The sequence below is a fragment of the Talpa europaea genome (assembly GCF_964194135.1).
Source record: "Talpa europaea genome assembly, chromosome: 7".
Lineage (NCBI taxonomy): Eukaryota > Metazoa > Chordata > Mammalia > Eulipotyphla > Talpidae > Talpa > Talpa europaea.
The window spans coordinates 31,784,130-31,810,149 of NC_140074.1; the positions used below are offsets into that span (position 1 = coordinate 31,784,130).

General features: G+C 38.2%; 1 protein-coding gene across 1 annotated transcript in view; it reads right to left on the minus strand.

Moving 5' to 3' along the window:
- KDM4C (lysine demethylase 4C) overlaps window positions 1-26,020 on the minus strand; it is a gene marked incomplete at its 5' end in the record, with an annotated part of 315,802 nt that overhangs the window by 18,698 nt on the left and 271,084 nt on the right. The window contains one exon of the mRNA XM_084237773.1: window positions 12,128-12,298. Within this exon, the coding sequence (XP_084093899.1) occupies window positions 12,128-12,298 (171 nt within the window). The remainder of the gene's footprint in view (window positions 1-12,127; window positions 12,299-26,020) is intronic.

The window sequence follows — 26,020 nt, forward strand, 5'->3', positions numbered from 1 at the left end:
AAATGAAATAATTTATTGCATCAATAAAAATTTATGTCGCAAAACAGAAAAAGGCAGGCTTGAGATGAATTACCCAGTAGTGGTTTCTAAAAATGTCAGTTGTAAATGCTTAAAAAAGAAAGATGAAAGGAAAACTGAGGATCAGCACAGTGGGGAGAGAATGTGGCAGTCACAACAGCAGCACCTGACCACAGGCCCTCTGCACACTCTGCCTCTGCTCTGTCGTGTGCAGTCTGCCTCCCAGAGCAGCACTTCCCAGGTCTGGAGGCACACTGCCCAGGATCAGAGAAGATCTGGTACAGCACAAGAAACTTTCCCTCTTTACAAACTGGCTTCCTTGCCAATAAAATGGAGATAATAAGACAGCCTGGCAGGGTTGTTGGGAGAATTAGTTTGTATTTATTTAAAAAGACAGGAGAAAGGAAGACACAGAAGAAAAGCACAGTGATTGACAATTGGTGAGTCTGAAGTGAACTGTGACTGATTCATCATATCAACATGGGATCTGGAGAATGATAGGGAGGGGACAAAAAAACCTTGAGAGAATGTGATCTTTAGAATTTGAAATCACAAAAAAGGATGTACTGAGAAGACAAGCACTTACTACAAAAGATGACTGGTTAATGTTGTCTTAGTTGAAATCCAAAACAAACCAGGAGGATAGGTAGGCAGATGTCGTTTTTCCATACAGGTGAAAATGCATGATGACATGCCCCAGGTCACAGGGCATGGGCAGCAATTCACTCAACACATACTTTTTATGTATCCCCTGTGTTCTAGGAATGGTAGGATTAAAAATGAGAAAAACAGATGCAGTTTTTGAATTCAATAAATTCTTAGTAGGAAAATGGAGGTATTAATTAAAAAAAAAAAAGGATAATAGCGCCTACATTAGGGAACTGCAATGTGAAGCGGAAACATTTATCAGAGAGATTATGAACATACTGTGTGGCTATTATATTCCGGAGCGCTTCAAGAGATAGGAGAACTAAAAGGAAATTTTGACGCAAGAATCTGAAAGAATCCAGATAAGGGAAATCAGGGGAAAGGAGTCATCATGCAAGGAGTTTTTGGAAGGGTTCAGTTTTTAAAAAAATAACTTTTTGCCTGATCATAAAAATAAAACATGCTCATATGGAAACTATAAGGAGGTGATAAAGTTGAAAATCATAATCACCTATGATTACACTCTCCAGAGATAATCAGTAACACTTTGATGCATTTCCTTTGAGGATTTTTTCCTTTGCATATTTATATTTCTATACATAATTGGAATCACACTGTATATACAATTTTGAGCCTGATTTTTTCCATTTATTATATCATACCATTAAATATCCTTTGAAAATGTGATTTTTAATAGTTGCATAAATAATTCCTTTAACTTTCATCCTAGTTACATTGGCCAGACTGAAGGAACAAGGAATTGCCCTGTTTGCATGGTCAAATTGTGCTCTCATATTCAGGGGAAAGGCGAGCACTTGAGAGCAACATATTGAGTAGGGCATTGTCCAAAAAATTTCATCCTGAGGACAAACATTCTAAAAACTATTTTGTTTTCATTAAATCATTTGTTTTCCTTCTCACACAAATACGGAGTAAGTGATTGGGGCAGGAGAACTATTTTGTTTGGATTTAAGAAGACTTAGAGGAACCTGATAGCTTTCTACAAATATGTAAGAGCTGTGAGTGAAGAGAAAATAGATGAATTCTATTTTAACAATGGCTCTTGGGATGTTTCAGAAACAACATATAGAATCTATACAAAGAAGCCAATGCTTCCTAATAATTACAACAAATTGGTACTGGCCATGCTCTGTAATGGGTCTGAGATCCACTCATCTTGAGTATGGTGGAGGAGAATTCCTATAGTAGGAAGGAGTCTGTGGATCAGGGAAAGGAAATGGGATGGTTTAAAGGCTGCAATGGGAGGGGAATGCACACTTAGCCCTAATGTGCAACAGCGCTGAACTGAATTATGTCTTAAGAGTTCTGTTTTAATCCAACCATCTCAATGACTCAAAATGAATGAAGCAAAAAGCAAAGAAATGATGGAAGAGACAGGAGTGTGGGTCTCATCCTACTACAGTGAGAAAGGCTTTTACCAAGTTTCTGTGGTAAATATACAACTGTAAAAAGACACCATAGTATGTAAAATATGTCAAGGGTTACTTACTTCTGGACTGAGACCCTAAGCATAGTGTGGTCCAGCCAGTTTCCAAGTGATACTGTAATATGCAAATGGCATGCCTTCTTGCAGTGTGGTGCTGTGTGCCCAAAGTAATAGACCCTTTCCACCTCCCACCTACGGTGGCCAAGCAAGAATGACCACACAGGTGGTCACCAGAGCCAGGAATCAGGAAATGTGTGTGTACAAAAGAGTGGACAGACCAGAAGCACATTCCAGTGCTTACAGAGAGATGATTATGGACAACCCACAGCTTTTCTCCCTGCCAGAATCAAAAGAGGCCTAAAATTGCCTAGGCCAATGTTCCCATTTTAAAGAGAAGAGCTGAACAATGAAATGATTTGAGTCACAACTCACCTAGAGCTGGCTATAATTTATTAATTTCACATTTCACAGTGCAGCAGTACAAGATTTTGAGTAAATGAGTAACATTTGGAGAGGATTTAAAATAAGGGAGTAAAAAAGGAGAGCCAGGAAGGGGGGAAGAAAATAAAAGGATTTGTGAGAATATGATTTGTCAAAAAAATGTCAGCTCATATTATGTCAAAATCAGATGCAGGGGAGTCCTGAAGTGTATGTGTGTGAGCACACATGTGCATATGAAGTAGTCCAGAATTTCCTCAAAACTGCAAATGTGCCTGAACATAGTAGTAAAATGTGAACAACTCCACTCTATAAATACTTTCCATGTAAGCTGCTGCTTCTGTTACTTTAACATGTCCTTCCTCTTAGATTTAAAGCAAATACATAAACTTAAACAGTCATGTTCATAACAGACTGCCTTGCAAAGAATAAGATGCACGTAATTACTACCAGTCTATTTCCACTGAATCTAGACTGTCATAAGCTGTAGACAGATAAATAAGATGGCTGCGGAGAGGATTATAAATCAATCTATTTAGTCAACACTATCACCCTTAAAAAGGGAAGTTAGAAATTTCAAAAGCTCCCCAAATGATTCTTATGTTGTCAAAAGACTGTCAAATCAAAATAATCTTAATGTAAAATTAAGGATAATTTTGCTATTTGTAGGCTCCCAGATGAGAATGAAAATGATATGCAGATAACATATTATTGTCAGACTTATCCAAACAAGAGCTTTTAATCCAAAGACTTAAAAACACATTAGTGGAGGGCAGTACAGTTAGCTTCACTGATCGCACTCAAGCCTGCAATGACTGGTTCAGAATTACACTGAGGATTACACAGTGCCCTTCCTCTGGCATCAATGTACCTTTGAAGTAGGAAACTCCTGTTCTTTTCATGCTGGATATTAATCTTTATTAGAAGGCTGATTCTTGCTAACATCTAACTTGCTTAATGAACACTGAATAGTCGGTCAATCCATATTTCCATGATGATATGGTCTTTTTTTTACAATCTACTCCCTCCCCTTCCTATCTCTTACTGCCTAAACCAAGGTTTTGTTCACATCCTCAACTGCTTTCTTTGAAACAAACATCTACAGTTTTGAAATAATATAAATGTATATACTGACAACACTGAACCAAAAACATGCCAGAGAAAGGAGAATCCAAGGGTACATGGATATTTAAGAGAGGGAGTTCAGTGGAGATAATAATGGAGCCAGAGGGCTGAGCTTGCCTTTTATAGTTGAAGCTAAGAGGCGAGGAAGCAAGACCCCATGGATGATACTATGGAAAAGGTAGAGATGGAGCTGAAGTAAAGGGAAAGGATAAAAGGAGATGGCTTTGCCAGCATCTGTTACTAACTACCATGAGCAATAACACTAATAGTGCATGGCATGAGAGTTCTGACTTTTAGCAAGTTGATATAATGCCAGATGCATTCAAATAAACAAAGATCTGCATGCACACACACACACACACACACACACAGCTTGCATATGCATTTTACTAACTCCTGGGAAGATATACAGGTGGAAATGCATCCAGATGTGGGGTGTTGCAGGGACTTATACTTTTCATACCATAATCTCCTGTATTTCTTGAACTTTAGCCAGACATGGGTATGTTACACGAAATACTGTACACTTGTGAGTATCACATATAAGCTGCTACTTATTAATATTACTGTTGATCACACATATTTTGCTTATCAAAGTAACTCACTGATCCTTTCCCTTTAAAAAGGTACATGGATTTTAAAAGTGTGGGATGTTCAAAACTGGAAGGCCATGCAGTCCATCGCTTTCAGAAAAGGGCAGAAGAGCAGATGTGTGGCCTTAACACTAGTTGTCGATATGTGAGCTCTGGGGAAGAAGCCATAGCGTTGAAGGCAAAGGACAAGTAAAAGCTCCAGAGGATGCATTCAGGCTGCAGGTACAGAACATGGAGGGTATGGGGTAAGTGCCAAAGGGAGTTATGAACTAATGGACATTATGGTGAACTACACAGTGAGTCAAGTTTACAAATGTACATTTGTGTTTCAAGATGAAAATTCAATAAAAGGTAAATATGACTCCTCAGTTTTGGTGACCATCTTGTCTTGTTGAAGAATTATTTGGGCAAAATTCATTATTTCATAACTGGATTAGAGTTAGGTAAGTGTGGGGGGTAAGTGGAGGGAGGGAGGGAGAGAGGGAGAAGAGAGAGAGCGAGGGGGTGGGGAAAGGGAGGTGGAATGAGAGAGGGAGGATATATCCATTTAGAGATGAAATGAAGTGCCTATTTCCTGAACAAGCCATTTCTGAAATATGGCATGTCTGTTCTCACAGGAGGAAGGGTTCTTTCTCTTAGCATCCCCCAACTCTGTGAGAGACAAAATAAACAAACCTCTACTTGGGATGGTCCTAAATGCAGTGACTGTCCTAGAAGGAAAAGCAGGCCAAGTCTATACTCATAATCTTGACTTTGGGCATGTTTCATGGTTCCCTTTCTCAATGACAACCATTTGTCTGACCAAGTCAAAACCCTGGTCATGTAATGAGAACTAGGTATGTAACAATAACGCAAACAGTCACAGTTCTTTTTGTTTTCAAGAAGCTCAAAGTTTAGTGGGTGCCACATATCAAACTAGGATAAGGGCTAACAGAAAAGTTCACCCTAAAATAGAAAAGCCATAGTCTAATTTCTTCTTTAAATAAGTGCTTTTTCATTAATTTCCATTACACTGCCAACAAAACCATCCTTCCTTCCTCTTCCCTCCCCCTCCCTTTCCTCTTGTTTTGGAAAAAGAAAGTATGTCCTGGTTTGAAATATTGTCTTGGAAACACTGACCCTAACTACATTAAAAGTACTTTCTAGGTCTAAGCACATTTATTATATTTAATATCTCATCACAGAAAGAACCACTGTATTGTCCACTCTTTTTCATCTAAAGGTATAGAAATTGTAATGTTGAAATTAAATTGAAAGAAGAATACAATATACACTTCCAAAATACTCCCGAAATTAAGTAGATCTGCAAATGAGTTGCCCACATGGCTTTATAGAAGAGTTAAGGGTATTTTAAAAGACAAGTAAAATGGATTTTTCTCTTTTTGTAGTACAATTTTGGGAAAGTCAAGGTGCAGAAAGGAACCGTATTTTTTGAGCACTTGCTATGTTAAGATTTTGCATGATGGTGGTATAGACATATTCTCATTTAATCCCATAAAATCTAATTAAGTTAGACTCCTACCTTACACCATACACACAAATTAATTCAAAATGGCTCAGTGTTCTAATGTACAAACTAAAACAATTAAACTTCTAGAAGAGAACATAAGAGAACATCTTTGTTGCCTTATTTAAGTTAGGAAAATATTTCATAAAATATGACCCCAAAAACATGATCCATAAAGAACAAATTGATAAACTGGGCTCCATCAAAATTTAAAACTTACGTTCCTCAGACTCTAGTAAGAAAATGAAGGTAAGATATAAACTGGGAGATCATATTTGTAAATCATGTATCTGACAAGTATTCATATATGGAATATTAAAAAATTCAATTTAAAATAATAAGCAAAATACTGGAATAATATGTTCAACAAAGAACATGTGCTAATAAACACTTGGAAAAAATGCTAAGAATCATTATTCATTCCAAAGATTCTAACACAAGGGATGTTTTTCTCAGCCTTTCAAAACTGCTTGGGTATTTTTGCCTTCAGAACACTCAGGTCACTCCTACACTTAAACATGTTTATACATCTCTGAACCCCCAGCATGCCTAGCACAGTGTTGAACACATAGCTTCAAGAGAATGAGACCACTGGATATTCCGTAACACAGGTCAATTTAGTTCATGGTTCCTGCCACCCTTGGGCTTAAATGCTTTGCTGAGAAGAAATGATGAAGTACTAGAAATTAATAACATTGCCCTCAAGGTAGTTGTTTTGATTTTGTTAAAATGAAGATGAGCTGCTATACCTGAGTGCCTTTGGAAAGAAATACCTGGAATCTGTCCCCTAGGAATAAGTTCCCCAAACCAATCACCTTAAGATAATTACCAAAAGAGAAATATAAGAAATACTGTCAAGTGAGGAAAGTATGTATTTGAAGAAAAACATCACCGACAGCAAGTCTTCAGGGCAGCTAGTTAATCTCCTGCATGTGACATCAGGGTAACGACTACTTTTTTTCAGAAGATCATCAGTGCTCAGTGAAAATTGCCAATATGATGGCTACAAAACTGTGGTTAGTGACGTACATACAATTTATAAAAGAGAAAGGGAGCCAACTCAAGAGTTCAATGTTCAATTAGTATGGCCCAGGCTTTAATGCAAAAAACCACCCATGGGTTATATAAAAGGTGATAAAACCCTATGGCTTGGTAAGTATCCAACCCTTACTAACTTGAGAGATAGTTCATGAAACTTATGAGACTAGTTAGGGAGTTAAAAAAGGTACACAGTTTTCAAAGTTGATGAATCTGATGAAAACTGACTTTGGTTAGGAGACCCTTCCTGGCAACTGTGGGTCTAGTCTTCAAAGGGAAAACCAGACTTGATGCCTCTGAATGACCTGAGCATCTTTGATTATTTTTCATTTGTAAACACCTAGCCAATACAGCCGTACTACTCCGCCTTAGGGTAGTTTCTTGTTCTATCCAATTATCTACTAATTAAATAGTATTTAAATATATTTTAAATAGTGTTTAGGAAAATCTGAACTACTAAACTAATGCCTGGTTTATCAGTTATGGTCATTAAGTTCTTAGAAAAACTGTGACATTTGCAAGAACATATATCTTAAATTTATTGTTGCATTTAAGGCATTCAAGGAAATTGGATTGCCTATACATAAAATAGATTTGACCTGTCAAATATATATATTATATAAACATTAATCAAGGAACAAATGAGTTTGTTCTTATTTTTATGTAAAAATGTATACATTATATATACAAATATATAATTTTCATATATTACAAATTTGTATTTTATCTAAAAATTTGTAAATTTATCAGATAAATTTAAAGACTTAGAAAATTTTAAATTAAATATTGATTATAAAGCAAAGTAATAACAGATCTTCTTTTTCATGTGAGAATGGTTTCCCAAGGAAGTAAAAATCAACATGAATTTGGCAAAGTCCTTCTCCTCTCAGATTTATCCCCACAATCAAGAGAGAAAAGCAAGGGCATCACTCCTGAGCAATTAGAATGTCATATAATTCATATTTGCATAATTCCAAACCAACCAAAGATTTAGGAGCCTTTCTGGCAAATTACCATTGATTCTACAAGAATCAGGACTGCAGGGGGAGGGGGAGGTAAGGAACATCAGTCTGTGGTAAATATAACACAGTGGGTCTGGGACTTGAAAATCCAGAGCATCTCCAAATCTAGGAACAACTAGGAATCCAAAAATGCTTCTTAGGTTCCCATGACAAAGAATGTTTCTGGGCATAACATTTGTCTTAGTATCACAAATCCCTTTATTTTCCTTTGCCTCCAGAACACCCAAAGTTATCCCTACCCCAACACTTGCCAAATCAGACAGGGGCAGGGGGCTGAACACTGAGCAGTTCTAACTGTAATGTTCATCAAAGGAGGGACAGGTTTTCTACGACAGTTCTACTAGGTCATAGAGAGCACACTTCCTGGAAAGGTGGCACGAAGCACAGAAGCAGAAAGCAATGGAATGCAGAGCCAAGACTACATTTCAGACGAACTATCACCTCTAGTTTGGATAAATCAAAGCTTTTTTTGTGACTTGGCAAGTATCACATTTATGAAATGAGCATAAATTTACTTTGAAGCAGGCTTTGGTATGAAATGTCATTGAAACAACACTTGAAACACACAGAAAAATACAAGCATAAATACAGAATAAAAGAATATAAATATAAATATTCTTTATTAAAGAGTCCAAAAGATGCTAGGGCTGCTCTACAGATAATAAACTGATTCAGTGAAATGTCACACACACAGGCACCTTGTTTAACCTAACAAATAGGAACAAAGTTCTAAAAACACATCATTTAAAAAAATTTCAACAAGCCCAAAAAAGGACAGCATAAACAAGATGGAGAGGAGAAAGAGGAAAAAAAAAAAAAAAAAAACAACACCATAAGTTAACATCCTCAAGAACTGATTTTGTCTCCACTATGTGTGAGGGATTTAGTTCATTTCATCCTTTCAATAACCATAGATGTTGGAAAGTATTATTTCCTTTTTAGTGGGGGAAAAAACTAAGGCTGGAAAGTTTAAGCAATTTGTCTGTAACGGAGAAAAAATTAGCTCTGAGAATATCAGTTTGCACTGTAGAGCTCACATAAATGAAAGGCCACGACAATCAATCCCCAGAATCCTAAAGAGTATAGTTCTTGTGCCTCTTCTACATTTCAACAGAAAGTGAAAAATGCAGCAAGTCCTTATGGAAATTTCAGTGATGGACTCTTGCTGTCCAATTTCTAAATGGTCCCGTTTCTCTTTTCAAACCCAGCGGTGAATGTTAAGTGCTCATCCTAGACGGGTGTGGATCACACTGCACCACCCTCCTCTCTTGAATGAACTCCACGTTAAGATGACACGGAAGCAGTTATCACTCTAGTGTCAACAGGGGCATGCCAGAGGATCCCAGGTTTTAGCAGAAGCTAAAAGGGGGGACTGGAATTGCTATGCTTGTGAGTTCTCTCGGGTGGGTAACTTTCATTCCCATCAAATTAGTAAGAGACAAAAAATTCATCAAGAAGTATGTCGTAATTTCATAGACTGACAGATGGAGGCGTGTAGCAATACATCTTTTATTACTTCCCTTGACAGCTACAGATTGCATGCTGAGTTTAACTGGGCTGATACATACATTCTGCAGGTGCACTGTAGAGAGAAAAATTGGGGGATTTTCTGGTTATCATAGAAATAAAGTACCTAGATGAGGAAAGAAATTTCCTGGTAGTCCAAAGACTATTTCTCCCCACTGCTCCAAATACTCTCTCTAGTAACATAATCCTAACAGGCATTTTAAGGCCTGGCAGATTTATGTTCAAACATGGATAGGCCTGTCTGCATTACAGGTCTCTCTTCTGTTGGGTTTATAAAATGGTTTGTAATCAGTGATTTTACAAATAAGGGAATGTGATGTTCTGTTCTAAAGTAGCAGGCTTCATAAGGGACTATATTTACACCAAACATAAATAAATCGCTTGGGATGATTAAAATTGATATTCTAAAATTGATTTTCATAGTTTTAAAAAAAAGAAATTGCCCTTCCAACAGCTCCAGTTGGCAGGGACCTGTAGCTTAGAGAGGCAAGTTCATTGCTAGCTGTCACAGACAGCACAGTGCATTTGATGAAAGAACCTTCCCAGAGGCAATCACACCTGATAAGCACATGGTGTGGATTAGAGAGCTTTCAGACAACCAGAAGAAAAAATCATTTTCTACCTCCAGTTTCTGATGCCACAGATATATCATCTAACGAAAACAAGAGTTCTCTGAGGAATATGGAATGTATGTAATGTTTCCACCAAATAATTTTTCTGACTTGATCTATAAGAAACTGAGACGAAACAGACCTAATTGCATTTTTTTATCTCCTAATGAAACTTCCTATTTGGGTGCCCACTCCAAGAAGACAGTTCTGATGTAGATGAATATCAAAGTGCAAGTTGGGTGATAGTGGCAATTAAAACACATGGCCTAAAAAATGATGTGTGATATCACATATGGGAATAAATATAATTTATATATGAACATCTTCATAACATAATTATACACATAAATTATATCTTAAAATTTAGTATCAAATTCTCACATTTTTAGCCTAGTTTTCATCCTGCAAAGGTATCTAATATTATGTAATAATTTGATTGGACCATGTGGTCACCATTATTTGATCAAACATTCTGGTGAGGCTGTAAGGTTGTTTCCAACAGAACTTAATACTTGCATTGGGGGACTCCCTGGTGAAGCCGGGGCTAAAGACAGCGCTATTAAGCTATCGCCAGCTACTGCAGCACGAGTTCGATCCCCAGCCAGCCAGGGAGCAACCCACAAGGCACAGCAGATGTCTCCTGCCTTGCCTGCTGCTCCCCTCAGCAGTGTATTTCAAGTAGATCTGTCTGTTCTGCACCCCACTCTCTCTGGTGAATCCTCTCACACACACCCTCTCCCCCGCACCTCTGGCTTACACTCCAGTTCTTGTATGCATAAATAAATAAATCTTTAAAAAATATATACTTGCACTGGTAAACTAAGTAAAGCATGTCACCCAAGGATTTCAGTTTGTGAATGGCAATGTCAATGGAGTAAATGGAGCTCCAGTTAGATTTCTGCAAAGAAACATAACTGAACTTTTGGGCTCATGATCAAGTCCAGAAATTTTTGATTTGTCTAAATTCATTTGCTTATATATCTTTCAAATTAGGTGATTTTTTGTTTTATACACTTGTCCTTCTTAAAAGCAGAGATATATGCAAAACAAAGCTGACAGAATCAATATTTCTTTGGCCCTATGACAACAAAATTCTAGAAATATTTATGAGCAATCTCATGAGATTATATTTAATTATCAATTGCATAAAATGCATAATTATTACTATTAAAAAGTCACTTAAGAAACATCTTCCCAGGTACCAAAAATAAAACCCAAAACATCAGCAGACTCCAGACTAGGCAGAAGCTACATTATTGAGGCCTGGCATTCCAATTTGGTACTTCCCTTAAATACAGAAGGGATAACACAGTGACCAGTACACAACCTGCTCTCAGTTACAAGATTGATTTCAGAAGTCCTTCTGTGGCAAGTGCTCTTCTTATGAAACATCCTCTAAAAAAGCAAAACACATTCTCTCGTTCCTCTGAATAAGCTCCAAGGTGTTCACTGAGGGAACAGCAGAAGGAGACTGACAGACAAGTATGCATGCACGCGCATCACATTTCAGACCAAGGTGATGAAACTCAACATCACAGGCTTTTTCCTGCGCAATTTTTGTTAGTCCCATATGAGGCATAGGCAGGTCACAGACATCACTGTAAGGTTGGATTAATAAAAGCCATATTCTCTGGTTAAGCATACATAAAGAAAAAGGTAGTAAAGGAATTGAACTATTCTAATACTTTATCAGAAAAGAAAAGGCAAATTCACATTTTATGTTTTCTGGTCACATACACACTTTTCATTTAATAAAAATAATTTGGGAAGATGAGCTTAGAATCACCTGGCTACTTTTTTTTTTCTTTTCTTTTATATATTTTTTACATCATTTTTCATTTTTGCACAATGTATGCATTTTCATCTTGGTTATAATCCTCATACAATTCCCATTCCCCTTATTTTGACCCTAATCCAGAAGAAATCCCCTCACCCCCTCCCCCCCCACCGCCAGTGTGTCTCTGTCTCTGGTTTAGAATGAACAACAAGGAGTCACCTAGAAAACAATAGGTCTTTGTGGTGGGAAAACAGCATATCAGAATCAAATATTAAGTAAAATGGGTTACTTCAAAAGCCAACAAAAGATTTTAAAAGGATCAGAGGGTTTAGCTTTACATAAAGTAAACTAGGGAGCAGGTATCCCAGGAACATACCACAATATCCTCAGGGAACGTGTCTCTGCTGAAGGAGCCATCATCAAAGACAACCTCATAGAAGGTCTGCGAGGTCACGGCGATCACTCTGCAGCTGTAATAGCGGGTGTTCCGGTGCTTTGTGATGACTGTCTGTCCCACAGAGATGCCCTTCTCACCAGTCTTGGACTTCTGAAGAACAGGCAGAGAAAGAAGAGGGAAAAGAAAACAGAAGAAAGAGAAAAGGAAAGGACAGACAATAAAGGAAAAGGAAACAATCACTGATTTGGTCACGATAATTTTTTAACTTTTTATTGGGGAACAATGTCAAATTTAAATAATTACAGAAATATGAATATGATTAGTACAGTATCTAGATTCACCTGTTGCTATTGTTAACATTTTACCATTTCCTCTTTTGTATCTTCTGTTCTGTTTTAATACATGTAAGTATACATATAAACACAAATACAAATTGTGTGTGTGCATATACATACATATTGAGAGATATATACAACCCCCACGCCAAACATTTTAGAAAAAGCTATAAACAAGTTAGGATTTTGCTCCTACATGTGACAGTTACGTATTTTCTAATAGGGATTCTCTTCTACATAACCACAGCACAGATACTAACTTTAGTAAATGTAACACTGATGTAATAATCTAACATGTATATTTCAATTTTGTCATTTTAATTAATGATGAGCTCTATTGGCATCTCCCTCCCTTGCTCTTAAGTACAGGATCCAGTCTAGAGTCAGGTACTGCCTTTAGTTTCCACATCACTTTAGACTCCTTTAACTTGGAACATTTCCACAGTCTTTGTTTTCTATGATCATGCTACTTTTACAGGACACAGTCTTCCCTTCCCCTGCTTTTTTTTTTTTTATAATTTTTTTATAGAGGCATGTTTTATTTATTTATTTGTTTGTTTCTTTGTTTGTTTATACATGCACTGGGTACAGTCAGAAGTGCGGGAGGGTGAGAGAATTCACCAGAGCCAGAGCGGGGAGCAGAGCAGGCAGAAGGACCGAAGTACACTGCTGAGGGGAGCAGCGGGCGGCAGGAGAGGTCTGCGCGCCATGTGGGGCCCTCCTCAGGTGGCCGGGGAGTAGCCGGGGATTGAACCAGCACCGCAGAGGCCGCAGGCAGCTTCGCAACCCAGCGCTCAACCGCTGCGCCACCTGGGAGGCCCTTCCCCTGCTTTTTAATACAAGGCTGAAACACCTTGTAAGAGACAACGTGCTACACTGAAAAAACAAAAGAAGACACACCCAGAGTGTCACTAATTCACTCATTTCTTCAACAGTCATTTGTTGCTAACTAGTGGCCACCTGGCATCTCCCCTGGTGCCGGGACTCAAACAAAAATCACCACACTGAGTTCCAGTTCCCTGGAATGGGCTCATAGAAGCATGTGCCATGATGACCTCTTATTGGTGGTATGATAGAAGAATAGTGGGAAAAATTCTAGCATGCCATCTACAGCATGACTTCATAATCATAGGTAGAATTCAGGGAGGAGAACAATGAAGCCATTCTGGTCTTTGATCTGCTGAGTTCTTGCTGTTGTGTGCAAAGAAAGGGAGGTGGCAGGAGAAGACAGTAGAAATAAATAGCCTAGAGCCCAGATATGGGTGTCTGCTAATCCTAAGCAGCCGGTTCGACCACCATTTTGTCACCTATGGCTGTATTCCTAAGCAAGGTCAGAACTGCCTGGTCAATTATATTTAGGAGCCCAACCCAGCAAGGTGCCTTTCAAATCAATCAGGAACACAAAGCTGGATCATTCTGGGAAGGCTGTACATCACAAGGTATGACTGGGAATGCCCGGGGGGAACGAGGACCCATGTATAACAAGGGACCCCAGAAGCTGATCATTGCAACAACCTGTTGATAAGATTGAAACCATAGGAACTAAGGCTTGATCTCAATTACAATACCAAGTCATCAAGCAGATGAGCAGTGCCCAGAGAACAGACTCTCAATCCCTGATATTATAGATGACAGCACATTTTCTAGTAACACCTTTTCCTTTTTGCCTCCTTCCCCTTACAACTGATGCTGTATGACTGCTTTATCAATAAAAAGGCCAGGATCTTGCTCTTCAGTAGCATCCTGCATTGTGCAGCCTGCTCCACGACTCCCATTCACCAGTGTGGTGTTGCGTCACCATACCTTCTATTATCCCAATAGAAGGGATAATACCGCCCAGAGATCAAGCAATGGGGGAAGGATGAAAAGGGTGGTTCTTCGTCATGCTAAGGATTCTGGACACTGAATAAGGATAAGGATAAGGATAAGGAAACCACTGAGAGACTAAGTACAGAAGAAAAAAGATCCATATCTGTATGGCAACAGGAGGAGAAAGGGCTATAAATGCTCAGATAGGAGATGAGACCCTGGAGTAGGGAACTAAGGCCAAAGATGCTCATGATTTGAACAAGGGAATTTCTTCCCAACAAATGCTGAGTGAGATCTCTGCTATTCAGCTTCTCACAAACCTAACAAAACAAAAAGATAATTTCCTCCATGAGATTATTTTCCAGTGTTTCCTGGGATGGTCTTTAGAAAAATATGACTAGGTGTGTAAACATTTTGTCAAAGAATATCAACAAGAAGCCTATAGTGATTTAAATGCACTATGCTGAAGTAGGATCTTGAAGATTTAGGGGATAGTATGTTGCATAGGGGATGGTATTGTTACAGGGCAACCCCGATATAAAACGGGTTGCCTGACTGTGGGTCCTCACCCGCGCGCTTAAAAGGGACTTATTAATACTTAACTGCAGGCACACACACAAAAGGTTAATAAAAGGTTTATTTACAAAGGAAGGGGAAATGAGGAAATGTACAATACAGGGAGAAAAGAGGGACATAAAGTCTTAAATGTATCCTACCAGTTCCGCTGAACTGGAATCCCAAATGGCATGCTGATGAGAGCTGGCGGTGAGCCAAGAGCTGTGAAGCCACGAAGCGAGAGCCCCCCAAGACCCGCGTGTCTGATTTTATACCAAACCTGGCTGCTTAACTCCACCCTCAGGTCCCAGCAACCTTCCCTTTGGTGGTGATGGGATTTGTCTTTCCCAATGTCTTGATGGCTTTGGTCTGGAGTGGGGGTGGCATCCACAAAGCCTGTATGGAATTGGCTCAGCACATCGTTTCCCCCTAACAGTATGTTGCATGTACTGAAATAATTAACTTGGTTTCCTACTTCATTTGACGGCCCAACTCCTTTAAATAGGTCTACATTTTCAAAGTAAATTTTCTAGATTTTCAAAGAGAACAGCTTAACCATAATAATACATACAAGTGAAGTCACAGGCTGCAGAGTTTTGTAACTCCAAAACTGGGCCCATAGCTACTAATTGGGAATGTATAGGTTCTAACTAATTCTAGGAGGTGATATTCAGGACCTGTGAATTCAGGCCACACACAGTAACTCTGGGTGACTTGAATTAGGGCCAAACATGGCTTCTTTTTGGCAGCACTCTTTTGTAGCTATTATCCCTCTCTATCAAAATGACTTCAAAACACTCAGTCGAACTGCAAGTACTGTATTTTACCATGATAATATGTGCATGTATTGGAAATTTTTGTGTGTGTGTGTGTGGGACCCTCGCCGGTGGCCGGGGATCGAACTGGCACTGCAGAGGCTGCAGGCAGCCTCGCAACCCAGCGCTCAACCACTGCGCCACCAGGGGAGGCCCACATATTGGAATTTACCCTCTAAGGAGACAGTGTAGTTTGGGTTTGAATTCTAACCTCTGCTCCTTACTTGTTGAGTGATCTTGGGAATATTAGTTAACCTTTACCAGTGTCAGTGTGCTCAACAATAGAAGGGATAATACCGCCTTAAAGATCTGCTGTAAATAGGATAAGTATATAAAATAGCAAGACTCAAGGGCAGCTAGATTCAGCAAATGTCAACTGGCGTTATTTTAGGAAATGGAGAACATATCTGAGGGTCTAAGCCCAAATTCATCAACCACTCTTCATTATTGTACCCCAGTACCTAGCATGTGTGGCTAGGCAGTATCTTGCTCAATCTAGCTCTAAATCATCACTGGCCTGCTCTTCCTCATCCACTTCTGACTCCAACTCATCAAGCATGAGTATACAGAGGGTATGGTCCTGAAGAAGAAAAGCATAACGTGGTCTCTTTCCTCCAACCCAACACTCCCAAACTCTTTGTTTACAATTCTCATAAAGTCCTGGTCAAATTTCACAGTCATTTGCTGTCCCTCCTATTATAGGGAAAAATCCCAAGGGTCAGCACCAGGACCTTTTTGTCTTTTTATCCACAGCACCAAGCTTGCTGTATACAACACTGTAGCTGTCAGATGAATAATGAATTAATGAATGAGTGAATGAACTCAAGATAAAATGAATGGATGAGTAACTGTGAAGAAGACAGACACCATTTTCAAAATGGTAAAAGACTGAGTTTATTCATACACTGTCCAGAAAAGGAAAAGAGAAACAGAAAAAAAAATTTAGGAAGTTACTGTCTTTCATGCTGTGGGGAGATATATACAAGGGTAGGAAGAGGAAATAAAAGAAGTGTTGGGTAAAATTCATAGGGTCTGGAAAGTAGAACCAGACAGCTAATGAAAACAAAAAGTGATACAGACTGATAAGAAAAAAGTTGACTCTAGTCCACAACCATTTTTTTTCTGCATGAAATTTATGCAAATTGGCTGGTTAGAAAGATGGCCAGCACACAAATTAAATATACAGCCTTCATTTAAATAAAAGTTTTCACAAGCTTCAAGCATGACTATTTCATGAAGAATGGTAAAGAAAACAGATTTTTTTCATAATGCCATTTTGATAGGATTTTTGATTTATTTTTGCAAGAAAAATTCATTGACAAGCATACCCCATAACTGATTATACATTCTCAAAAATATTTCCTGCCAGAAAAGCCTAAGAATATACTGATGCTAAGAATGTCATTTCTGATTAGAGAAATCAGACGTTATGCAAGGGGCTCCATCAGATTAAAGAAATGGCTATGGTATTTTGAAGATTAGTGTACAGGCTGAGGTGAAATTCAAAATTTCCTTTAACATGCACTAAGCAGAAATGAACAGCAGTTTTAAAAACAAACATGACTTATTTTAAAGGAAAGCTAGAGCCAGTTTGAGCTGTTGGGAATGTGGGGGGAAAATTTAAATAAGAAAATATTATAGAAATTCCACAAGAACATCAAAGGGCTCTTGGGAACCAGTAATGCATATTCCAGAGCTCTCAAACAAGTCCACATATCTGGGTTAATTAAATTCTTCCAATAACTCTGTGAGATAATTGCTGTTTTTATTAAGTACATGCAGTAAGTAACTTTTCCAAGAATTCAGAGCTGGTAAGGGGCAGAGGTAGAACCCAGAAGTAGGGAATCAGGGCAGTGCTACACAAGTAGGAGAATAAACATGGAAAGAAATTGGGGCAGAAATAAAACCAACTGGGAAATGGAGCTAAGAGAATTCAAGAAGTTGCCCAAAGAAATTGTTTTTCCTTTCTTTCACAGTGATGATTTATTGAGAACCTTCTATGTAGCTTTTGAGGGACTTCTCATGCGAAAATTCATTTAATATCCCTAGTATGCCCCCAGAGTTGAAACGACGGCTTCTATTTAGAACCTATCTGGAGGGCCTCTCCGGTGGCGCAGTGGTTGAGCACTGGGTTGCGAAGCTGCCCGCGGCCTCTGCAGTGCCGGTTCAATCCCCGGCTGCTCCCCGGCCATCGGAGGAGGATCCCACATGGCGCGCAGACCTCTCCTGCCGCCCACTGCTCCCCTCAGCAGTGTACTTTGGTCCTTCTGCCTACTCTGCTCCCTGCTCTGGCTCTGGTGAATTCTCTCACCTTCCCGCGCTTCTGACTGTACCCAGTACAGTATCAATCAAACAATCAATAAATAAATCTTTAAAAAAAAATAGAACCTATCTGGAGATGAAAAACACAAAATGTATAATTGTACATGCTCTGTTACCCCATATGCACTTAAACACATACTATAGCAAACCTGCAAAAATGCCCACAAATCGTCATCATTCCCTACCGGATGAGTATTCTATAGCAGTAAACTCTGAATCAAACACATACAAACCAGCTGCCCAAGAATGTAATGGAAATGGAGTAAAAATGTGCCATTTAAATAAATAATTACTGTGCACTCATTACAAGTAAGGCTCATCGCTAAGTGCTGAAGATCAAAATTAAAAAATAAGAAATCCTCTTGTCATTCATAGGCCAAGAGGGAAAACAAATGCTGACCATAAAGCAAGATACTAAGCAAGTCCTGAAGAGGGCAGGAAGGAGCTCACTAGAGGAGATTTTACCACAAGAACATCAGAATGAGGATCAATAGAGCCAGGAAGGCCACACGTGCACACAACAGTTAAGGCCATATTAGAGAAGAATATTTGACACTGTGGACCCCTTTGGTTACCTTGTGGGCCTGTGGAGGCCTCCTCAAATGGACCCCTTTTTAAATGCATAAAATAAATTTTGCACACAATACTAATGATAAGGGACTGATCAAAAAGATCTACAAAGAGCTGACAAAACTCAACAAAAACAAAGTAAACAATCCAATCAAAAAATGGGCAGAGGAGCTAAAAAAAAAAACTTCTCCAAAGAGGAAATGCAAATGGCCAATAGGCATATGAAAAAATGTTCATCATCACTGGTAATCAGGGAAATGCAAATCAAAACCACAATGAGATACCATCTTACACCAGTGAGAATGGCATGTTATCAAAAAACTAACAACAAATGTTGGTGAGGATGTGGAGAAAAAGGAACTCTCCTACACTACTTCTGGGAATGTAAACTTGTCCAACCTCGATGGAAAGCTGTGTGGTGGTTCCTCAAACTGCTAAAAATATATCTTCCATGGGATCCAGCAATTCCACTCCTAGGGATCTACCCAAAGGATACAAAAACATTAATTCAAAAGGACACCTGTACCCCTAGGTACATGGCAGCACTATTTACAATAGGTAAGCTATGGAAACAACTCCAATGCCCAAATATAGAGGAATGGATCAAGAAGATGTGGTATATATACACAATGGAATATTACTCAGCAATCAAAAAAGATACACACATGCCATTCACAGCAACATGGATGGAGCTGGAAGGGATCATGCTCAGTGAAATAAGCCAGAAAGAAAAATAAAAATACCAGATGTTTCACTTATAGGAGGAATGTAGTGGATCAAAATAAGAGATCGGTGGGGGGGGGGGGGAGTAATTACAATAAAGTGAAAATCAAAATCAACAAGCAACTATCAACCAGAGACATTCTGCAGTGGGGGAGAAGGGAGTAGAATCAAAACAGTGGTTTGAAGAGCACAAGAGACTACAGTGATGGTACACGGATGAACTGGTAGTGGGAATTTCATGGGGACTATAACCAAGATGGGAAAGCATACATTGCACAAAAATGAAGAACGATGTAAAAATATATATAAAATTAAAAAATAATAAATAAAATAAAATGTATAAAATAAAGCACACAAGATCACAAAAAGAAATCAATCACACTGAAATAATGTTGAAAAAAGAAAAGGGATACAATACCTACATGCTTTAATAATGTATTAAATATAAAAGATGGTAATTTCTATTTTGGACAGAGTCACAAAATTTACTAATGCCACTTGCTGCATATGCTCAAAACTGACAGAATCATTAAATTCTAGAATTTAGTGAAAGATAATTGTAATTTTTCCTTATCCTCTAACAGAAAAATTGTTCTTGATACATTATAAAAAAAGATTTTATCATTTGAAATATTTAAAGGCACAGTAGTCAGTCTTTCAACAATAGCCTTATAAAAATGGCAAGTGTTATTTACATAATGGTGCCTATACATTCTATCAATGAAAGTACACCTTTTTTAAGTCTTTTATCATTTGCCAAACTTATTTAATCTGATGACGTACATTCAAAGGAATCCACAGGAAAAAGACTCTAAAATACAGATTTATTGTGAAACTAAACAAGGCAAGGAAATTATAGAGCTCAGGAAAAAAAATCAGACTCAAAAATTGAGTTTCTTGATCTCAAGGCAGAGATCAAGGTTTATACCTAGGAGTGAATGGATTACTAAAGGCAAAAACAGTTTTCAATGACTTTTTTTCCTTGAAATTTATGTTTGTTTTTTACAGATTTAAGAAAGCTTTTTCCTTGTTTTGAAGCCTAACTATAACCTGCAGCAATCTGATAAGTTACATATTTTTGTAAGTAGAACTGAAACATTTGCTTTTTTCTCTCCTGGATACCATCAGAATATGAAAACTTTTAAAAATGCCTCTTTATTGTTTATATAATAGAACTTAACTTTGGAACCCACCTATAGGACTGCCTTCAAATACTGGATACACTGCTTAACTGGGGGACTTATCCATTGTCAGGATTAAGAGACTGGTTCTATGGAATAATTAGAAAATTCAACTTTTGAACTGCGGAGCTTCTTGAGAAGTTCCAAAGGTAGGACTGCAGGGGAACAAAAACCATTACTCAAAACCTGCCTTTTATGGCAAAGAAGGGTTCTGATGGCTGGATGAAGGTTGGTTTTTGAAAGATAAATTTACATGTATAAAGGGGAAGCTCTATCCCATTAAGGTTTCTCCAATTATGGGGAAGAACTTTTCAGTGGAGAAGGCAGCACTTAAATCTGCAAATCTTTTTGTGTGTGTGTAGAACTGGGGTGCAGGCCATAACTATAGACGGGTAAGAGGATTCACCAGAGACAGAATGAAGGGCAGAACAGGTGAATTTACTAAAATACACTGCTAAGGGGAGCAGCTGGCAAGACAGGAGAAGTTTGCTGTGTCATATGTGGGTTAGCATCCTGGCGAGGGATAGAACTCAGGCTGTAGTGGTGAAAGCCCTGAGACTTAACCCCTAAGTCAACAGGGAAGCCCTAAATCTGCAAATCTTGGTATACAGTGCCTTCCTAGTAAACTCCCTTACTGATTTTCCCATTTCTTCCCCACAACCTCCCGAGTCTTAGGTAAGTTATACAACATAACATCTGAAGCTAATGGGTAACTCAGTTTTTATTGGGTCTCTCACAATTACACAAAGAAGTAAGCATGTTATTATTACGTTTTTCACTTTTTTTCTCTTAAAAAAAAAAAGCGCACAGTAGTGAAATGAAACTCATTGAAACCACCTCTGAAGAGTTAAGTGATGGAGGTTAAAATGGGTAATTTGGGGGTGACCAAAACTGACAAAAGAGGAATCATGCTTAAGTACTGAAATCAGAACATGCACTGCATTCTCAAATACTATTTCTCCTCAATGGATTTCTGACAGAGATATTAGTTGAAACATGACTTCTAAAGCAAAGTCTCAGAGGGAAGGGGTTCTGTATGATAGAAAGAAGGAAGATTCCTATGCTTCGGCAAGATGGATCTTCTCTTGACAAAGTTGATGTGTATTTACATCTTGAAGGAAGGTCACCCACCACCTGACTGAGATGAGTCATGAACAGAGAAGTCAACCTGGGAAAATGCCCAGTGGTCCCTCTAATTATACAAAGATATTAATAAAGTATATAAATCCAAATACAAAGGCACATAGAGCCACCAAGGCTGCAGAGTTGAAGAAAGGAAGCTAAGCAACTTATCCAATGAATAGGGAAAAAAGTATACTTTATTTATAGCCAATGACCCTTTCACCTTCTTAATTTTATTATTTCTCCCTAATTTCTAAGAATTAATAACATATGAAATATTATTATTCTACTTTTGAAGGTATCCATCTTCTAAAAATCCCTAGAAGAATCTGAGTAAATAAATGAGTTACAAACTATCCTTCTTTCCCCAAACTTATGCAGCAGAAATCATCTATATTTTCCTTGTGATAATTACTGTTTTCTTTGTATAATTATAAAACTAGGTAAAAGTCTAACTAGAAAAATTTAAATCCCAAGGGCTTCATGAAGAAATAATTGCTCTTACATAGTACAAATGCACATACAGACTCATAAAAGTGTTGCAAGTATTTAATTTTCGACATGTCTGTTTGTTCATATGTATTTTTATTTCTCATAGGTTTTTAAGTACAAACACATAATACAGTATGAAATAGTGGTACATATTTTCCCAGAAGATTTAATGGCTTAATTCACTTTAAAGTTTATAGACGTGTAACTAATGAGCTACAGAAGATACTAAGAAAAAATGAATTCTTTTCCATCTGAAACATGAACTCACCTCAGATGTAATGGTCTCGTTCTAGAGGTAAAGGGTAAGAGGACAGTGCTAGGAGAGTCAACTCTAGATGCTTCAATGTGCAAATGTAAGAAACTCTCAACAGGCAGGCACCAAACCCTTTCCATCCTAACCAACTCTCATCATACAGAGCAGAAGAAAAAGCTCCTATGAATTAGACTGGTGGAGCTAGAGGAAAATGGCAGCATCCTACTGCTAAGATGGACTCCAATGTGAGTGCCTCTATGTCTGGTATCATTAGTTACTAGAGAACACATGAGTCCCTGGATGCCTTCTCCAGACGCTCAGTCTTGGGCTTTTATATTTTAGGAGCCCTTCTGGCTTCTTGGATAGCAAAGCAAAAATGGGGAATGGGCTGCGTGTGTGTGTGTGTGTGTATAAACTAAGAAGCTGATTGTAAAATTTATGTGAAAATGCAAAGAATCTAAAATATTCAAATCAATGTTGGGGTAAATATTGGGGGCCTTACAATTTGGGGGAAATAAAATGAGAAGTAAAAACATGCTTTTAATTTTTTTAGATAATGTAGTAATTTTTTAAACTTACCTCAAATGGGACATTTCAGCAGAGAGTAGCAGAGAATGTTGAATATCACTATAATGTACTCTTTTTTTTTTTTTAAGATTTATTTATTTATTTATACAAGCACTAGGTATAGTCAGAAGCATGGGAGGGTGAGAGAATTCACCAGAGCCAGAGCTGGGAACAGAACAGGGAGACCGATGAAATACACTGCTGAGGGGAGCAGTGGAGCGACAGGAGAGGTCTGTCGCGCCATGTGGGACCTTCGCAGGTGGCTGGGGATCGAACCGGCACTGCAGAGGCTGCGGGCAGCTTCGCAACCCAGCACTTAACCACTGCGCCACCGGGGAAGCCCATATGGTACTCTTATCTTTAAGGATTTTTAAATTTCACCATTGGTAAGTGTGTAATAAGTTTTAAAAATGCAAATTTTTCTTAACTCTGTAATTCAAGGCAAAAAGGACAAATTAAAAGCTTTAACTTTTTCTGTGCCACCAATAAGGAAGACCAGATAAATAATAAACTATGTAATCTAACCCAAGTCATAGTTTTAAGTTAGAAAAATGATGGCCAAAACAGCACAGACTAAATGAAATGCCATGTGCTCTAACTCTGATGACCTTTGAGTTCTGTGATGATTAATGACTGCTGAACCTTTCAGAAGTTCCATTCCATCATCTGTTAAAATCCTCCACACAGGGTTGCTGTGAGGACCAAATGAGATAATGTCTATGTATGGAAATGCACACTAAACTATAAATGGTACTATACAAATATTAGTTATTATTAGTTACCTTATTTACATTGATAAATTGTTCCCTACAAGGGAGAGGAACAGGAAAGAAACTTTGTGGGAAATAGGCAACTGTAGTTCTATAAAGACACACTACTTAAAAGAGGGAAAAAGACTGAACAAATCTAAATTTTCTAGGTTTCTTTCAAATTTGAGGGGAAAGAGTCAGAAGAGAGAAAGAAAAGTCAGTCCAAAGATTTGTACTACTCATCACAGCAGCAGCAGGAGTATACATATTTTGTCTACTTATCCACCCATGTTAATCACAGATAAAAGTCCATAAAGTCTTCAAAATCCATTTTTACCAACTAAACTAACAAGCATCTATCAACTTGCCCAGTGCTAATTAAGTGGATCTATGTGCCCAGCACTGTGCTTGAAAAGAGATGTGGGGTTCCTTTGGAGGTGACAAGAGGGGAGAGAAAGAACAAAGGAGGGCTGCAGCAAGTCTCTCCTTTAGTGTTCCAGTCCATACTCTCAAATATCACCTAAAATTTTCCCTAAAGTCTCAGTAAAAGCTACTTCTCATTATCTACTAAGGACACTATTCTTTATGTGCTAAAAGATATGTGATTAATTTTAAGATACTATTAAAAATTATTGAACATAAGGCTGAGAAATTTTGTATTTTTCTTCTAATTCCTGAGAAACATATGGAAAAAAGGGGACACACATAACCAAAAGGCCTGCCCAGTGGTGAAGGAAGGATAGACAATGGAAAATAATTCCTCAGGGTTTCTAAAGTCCACAAAGTAGAACATTTCACATCTTGCTGCCTCCTGCCCCAAACAAAACTTCTGAGTATCAGAGCTAGCAAGCAATGAGCCCAAAGAAAAATTACAAGAATACTTTATTGTAAAATAAAGAGGAATTCCTTGCTGTTTCTGAGACTACTCCCTATAATTTCACTGACACACAACATCCAGTGTGGGACAAGAAAATAAGAGAAGGATGCATGGTATCTTGCACCAGAACAAACCAACTTCATATAAAGAATGGTCAAGAAACCACCGATTTTGCTGGAAGGAAAGAAGTATTTATTGTTTGCCAGTGAGAAATGTGTGAGATCACAAAACTCTGTGGAAGGTCAGGGTAAGAAGCTGAGGCATCCCCTCACACCAGGCTGACTGGCTTCCTGCCAAGAGGCCCCAGTGACTTTAGTTTATCAGGAGTTTTACATATTTGTTGAAAGTGGACATATAATGTGGAACTAGACAGTTGTTTTTTTAGATAGAAATGTTGGAACTTATCTTGTTTAATTGACTTTTCTATCCTAGCAGTTAATAGTCTTAAAAAGTTATACTCTCATTACATTTTGTCAGTATCTATGGATTTCATTATGACTTACACTGGCATCTAATTACTGTTTTTTAGATGAAGGAACTGAAAATTCTGCTTCCTGTGCTTTACAAGATGTTGGAATGTCAAAAACACTTTGCTGTTGCGTGTCTGTTGACACATTCTATTTTTATTTCTCTACTGAATCCATGGTACTTGACTCTAATACCAATGTTAAAATATGGGATTAGTGTCACTACTTAATTTTCCTAACAAGCTATGAAACAATAGCACCTCCCTTAATTATATTCTAGGGGAATATAAATTGCTGAAAAGCTTAAAATTTCCTGGGACCTGAGAAATACTAGTTTTGTGAAAAATAGACCAACTCTTTTACATGGAAACACACTTTACTTATGCTAAACAAACAGAGTAGTGGTTCTTGGAGTAGAAGACTCTTGAGTTTTCTCACTATATGAGGTCCTTGAAGTTGTCAAGTGTCATATAAATACTCTTCATGCAGACGGCCCCTCATGGTGGCACTCAAGGTCTGCCCACTGGTCTCTGATTCCAGGCACATTTGGTGGTGGGAAAAACAGAGCCAAGTGGGAAACAAGTTCTCCTAGGGAATTCTGATGAGTCTGCTCTTCTGATAAAAGCCAAACACCTGCACTAATGCAGGTTTTTCTTTCTTTTTTTTATTTATTTCCAAAATTAGTATTAATTTGCAGTTTCACAAGGTCAGAATAAAAGTTTAGGCAACATAGTCTATGTAGTGCCAGCAATGTGCAGAGCAGGTTCTCTATGACCCAGGCAGAAGAGTAAAGGAGAGTCCTGGAGCCCTCGGTGGCTTTTCAGATTTTTATTGAGCTTTTTACATCATTTGTAGGACAGCACCCAGGTGCACGCACGGGTGCATTAGTGAAGGAAATTCTATGGGGAAAACACCTGGGGGCAAGGGGGAAGCAAATATTGTTTAAAAATGAGCAATGATGTAAAAAACAAAAATGAAAGAACTAAGACAGTTTTACATTTACTTCCATTCTATCTGGTCAATCCATTTCTGCTT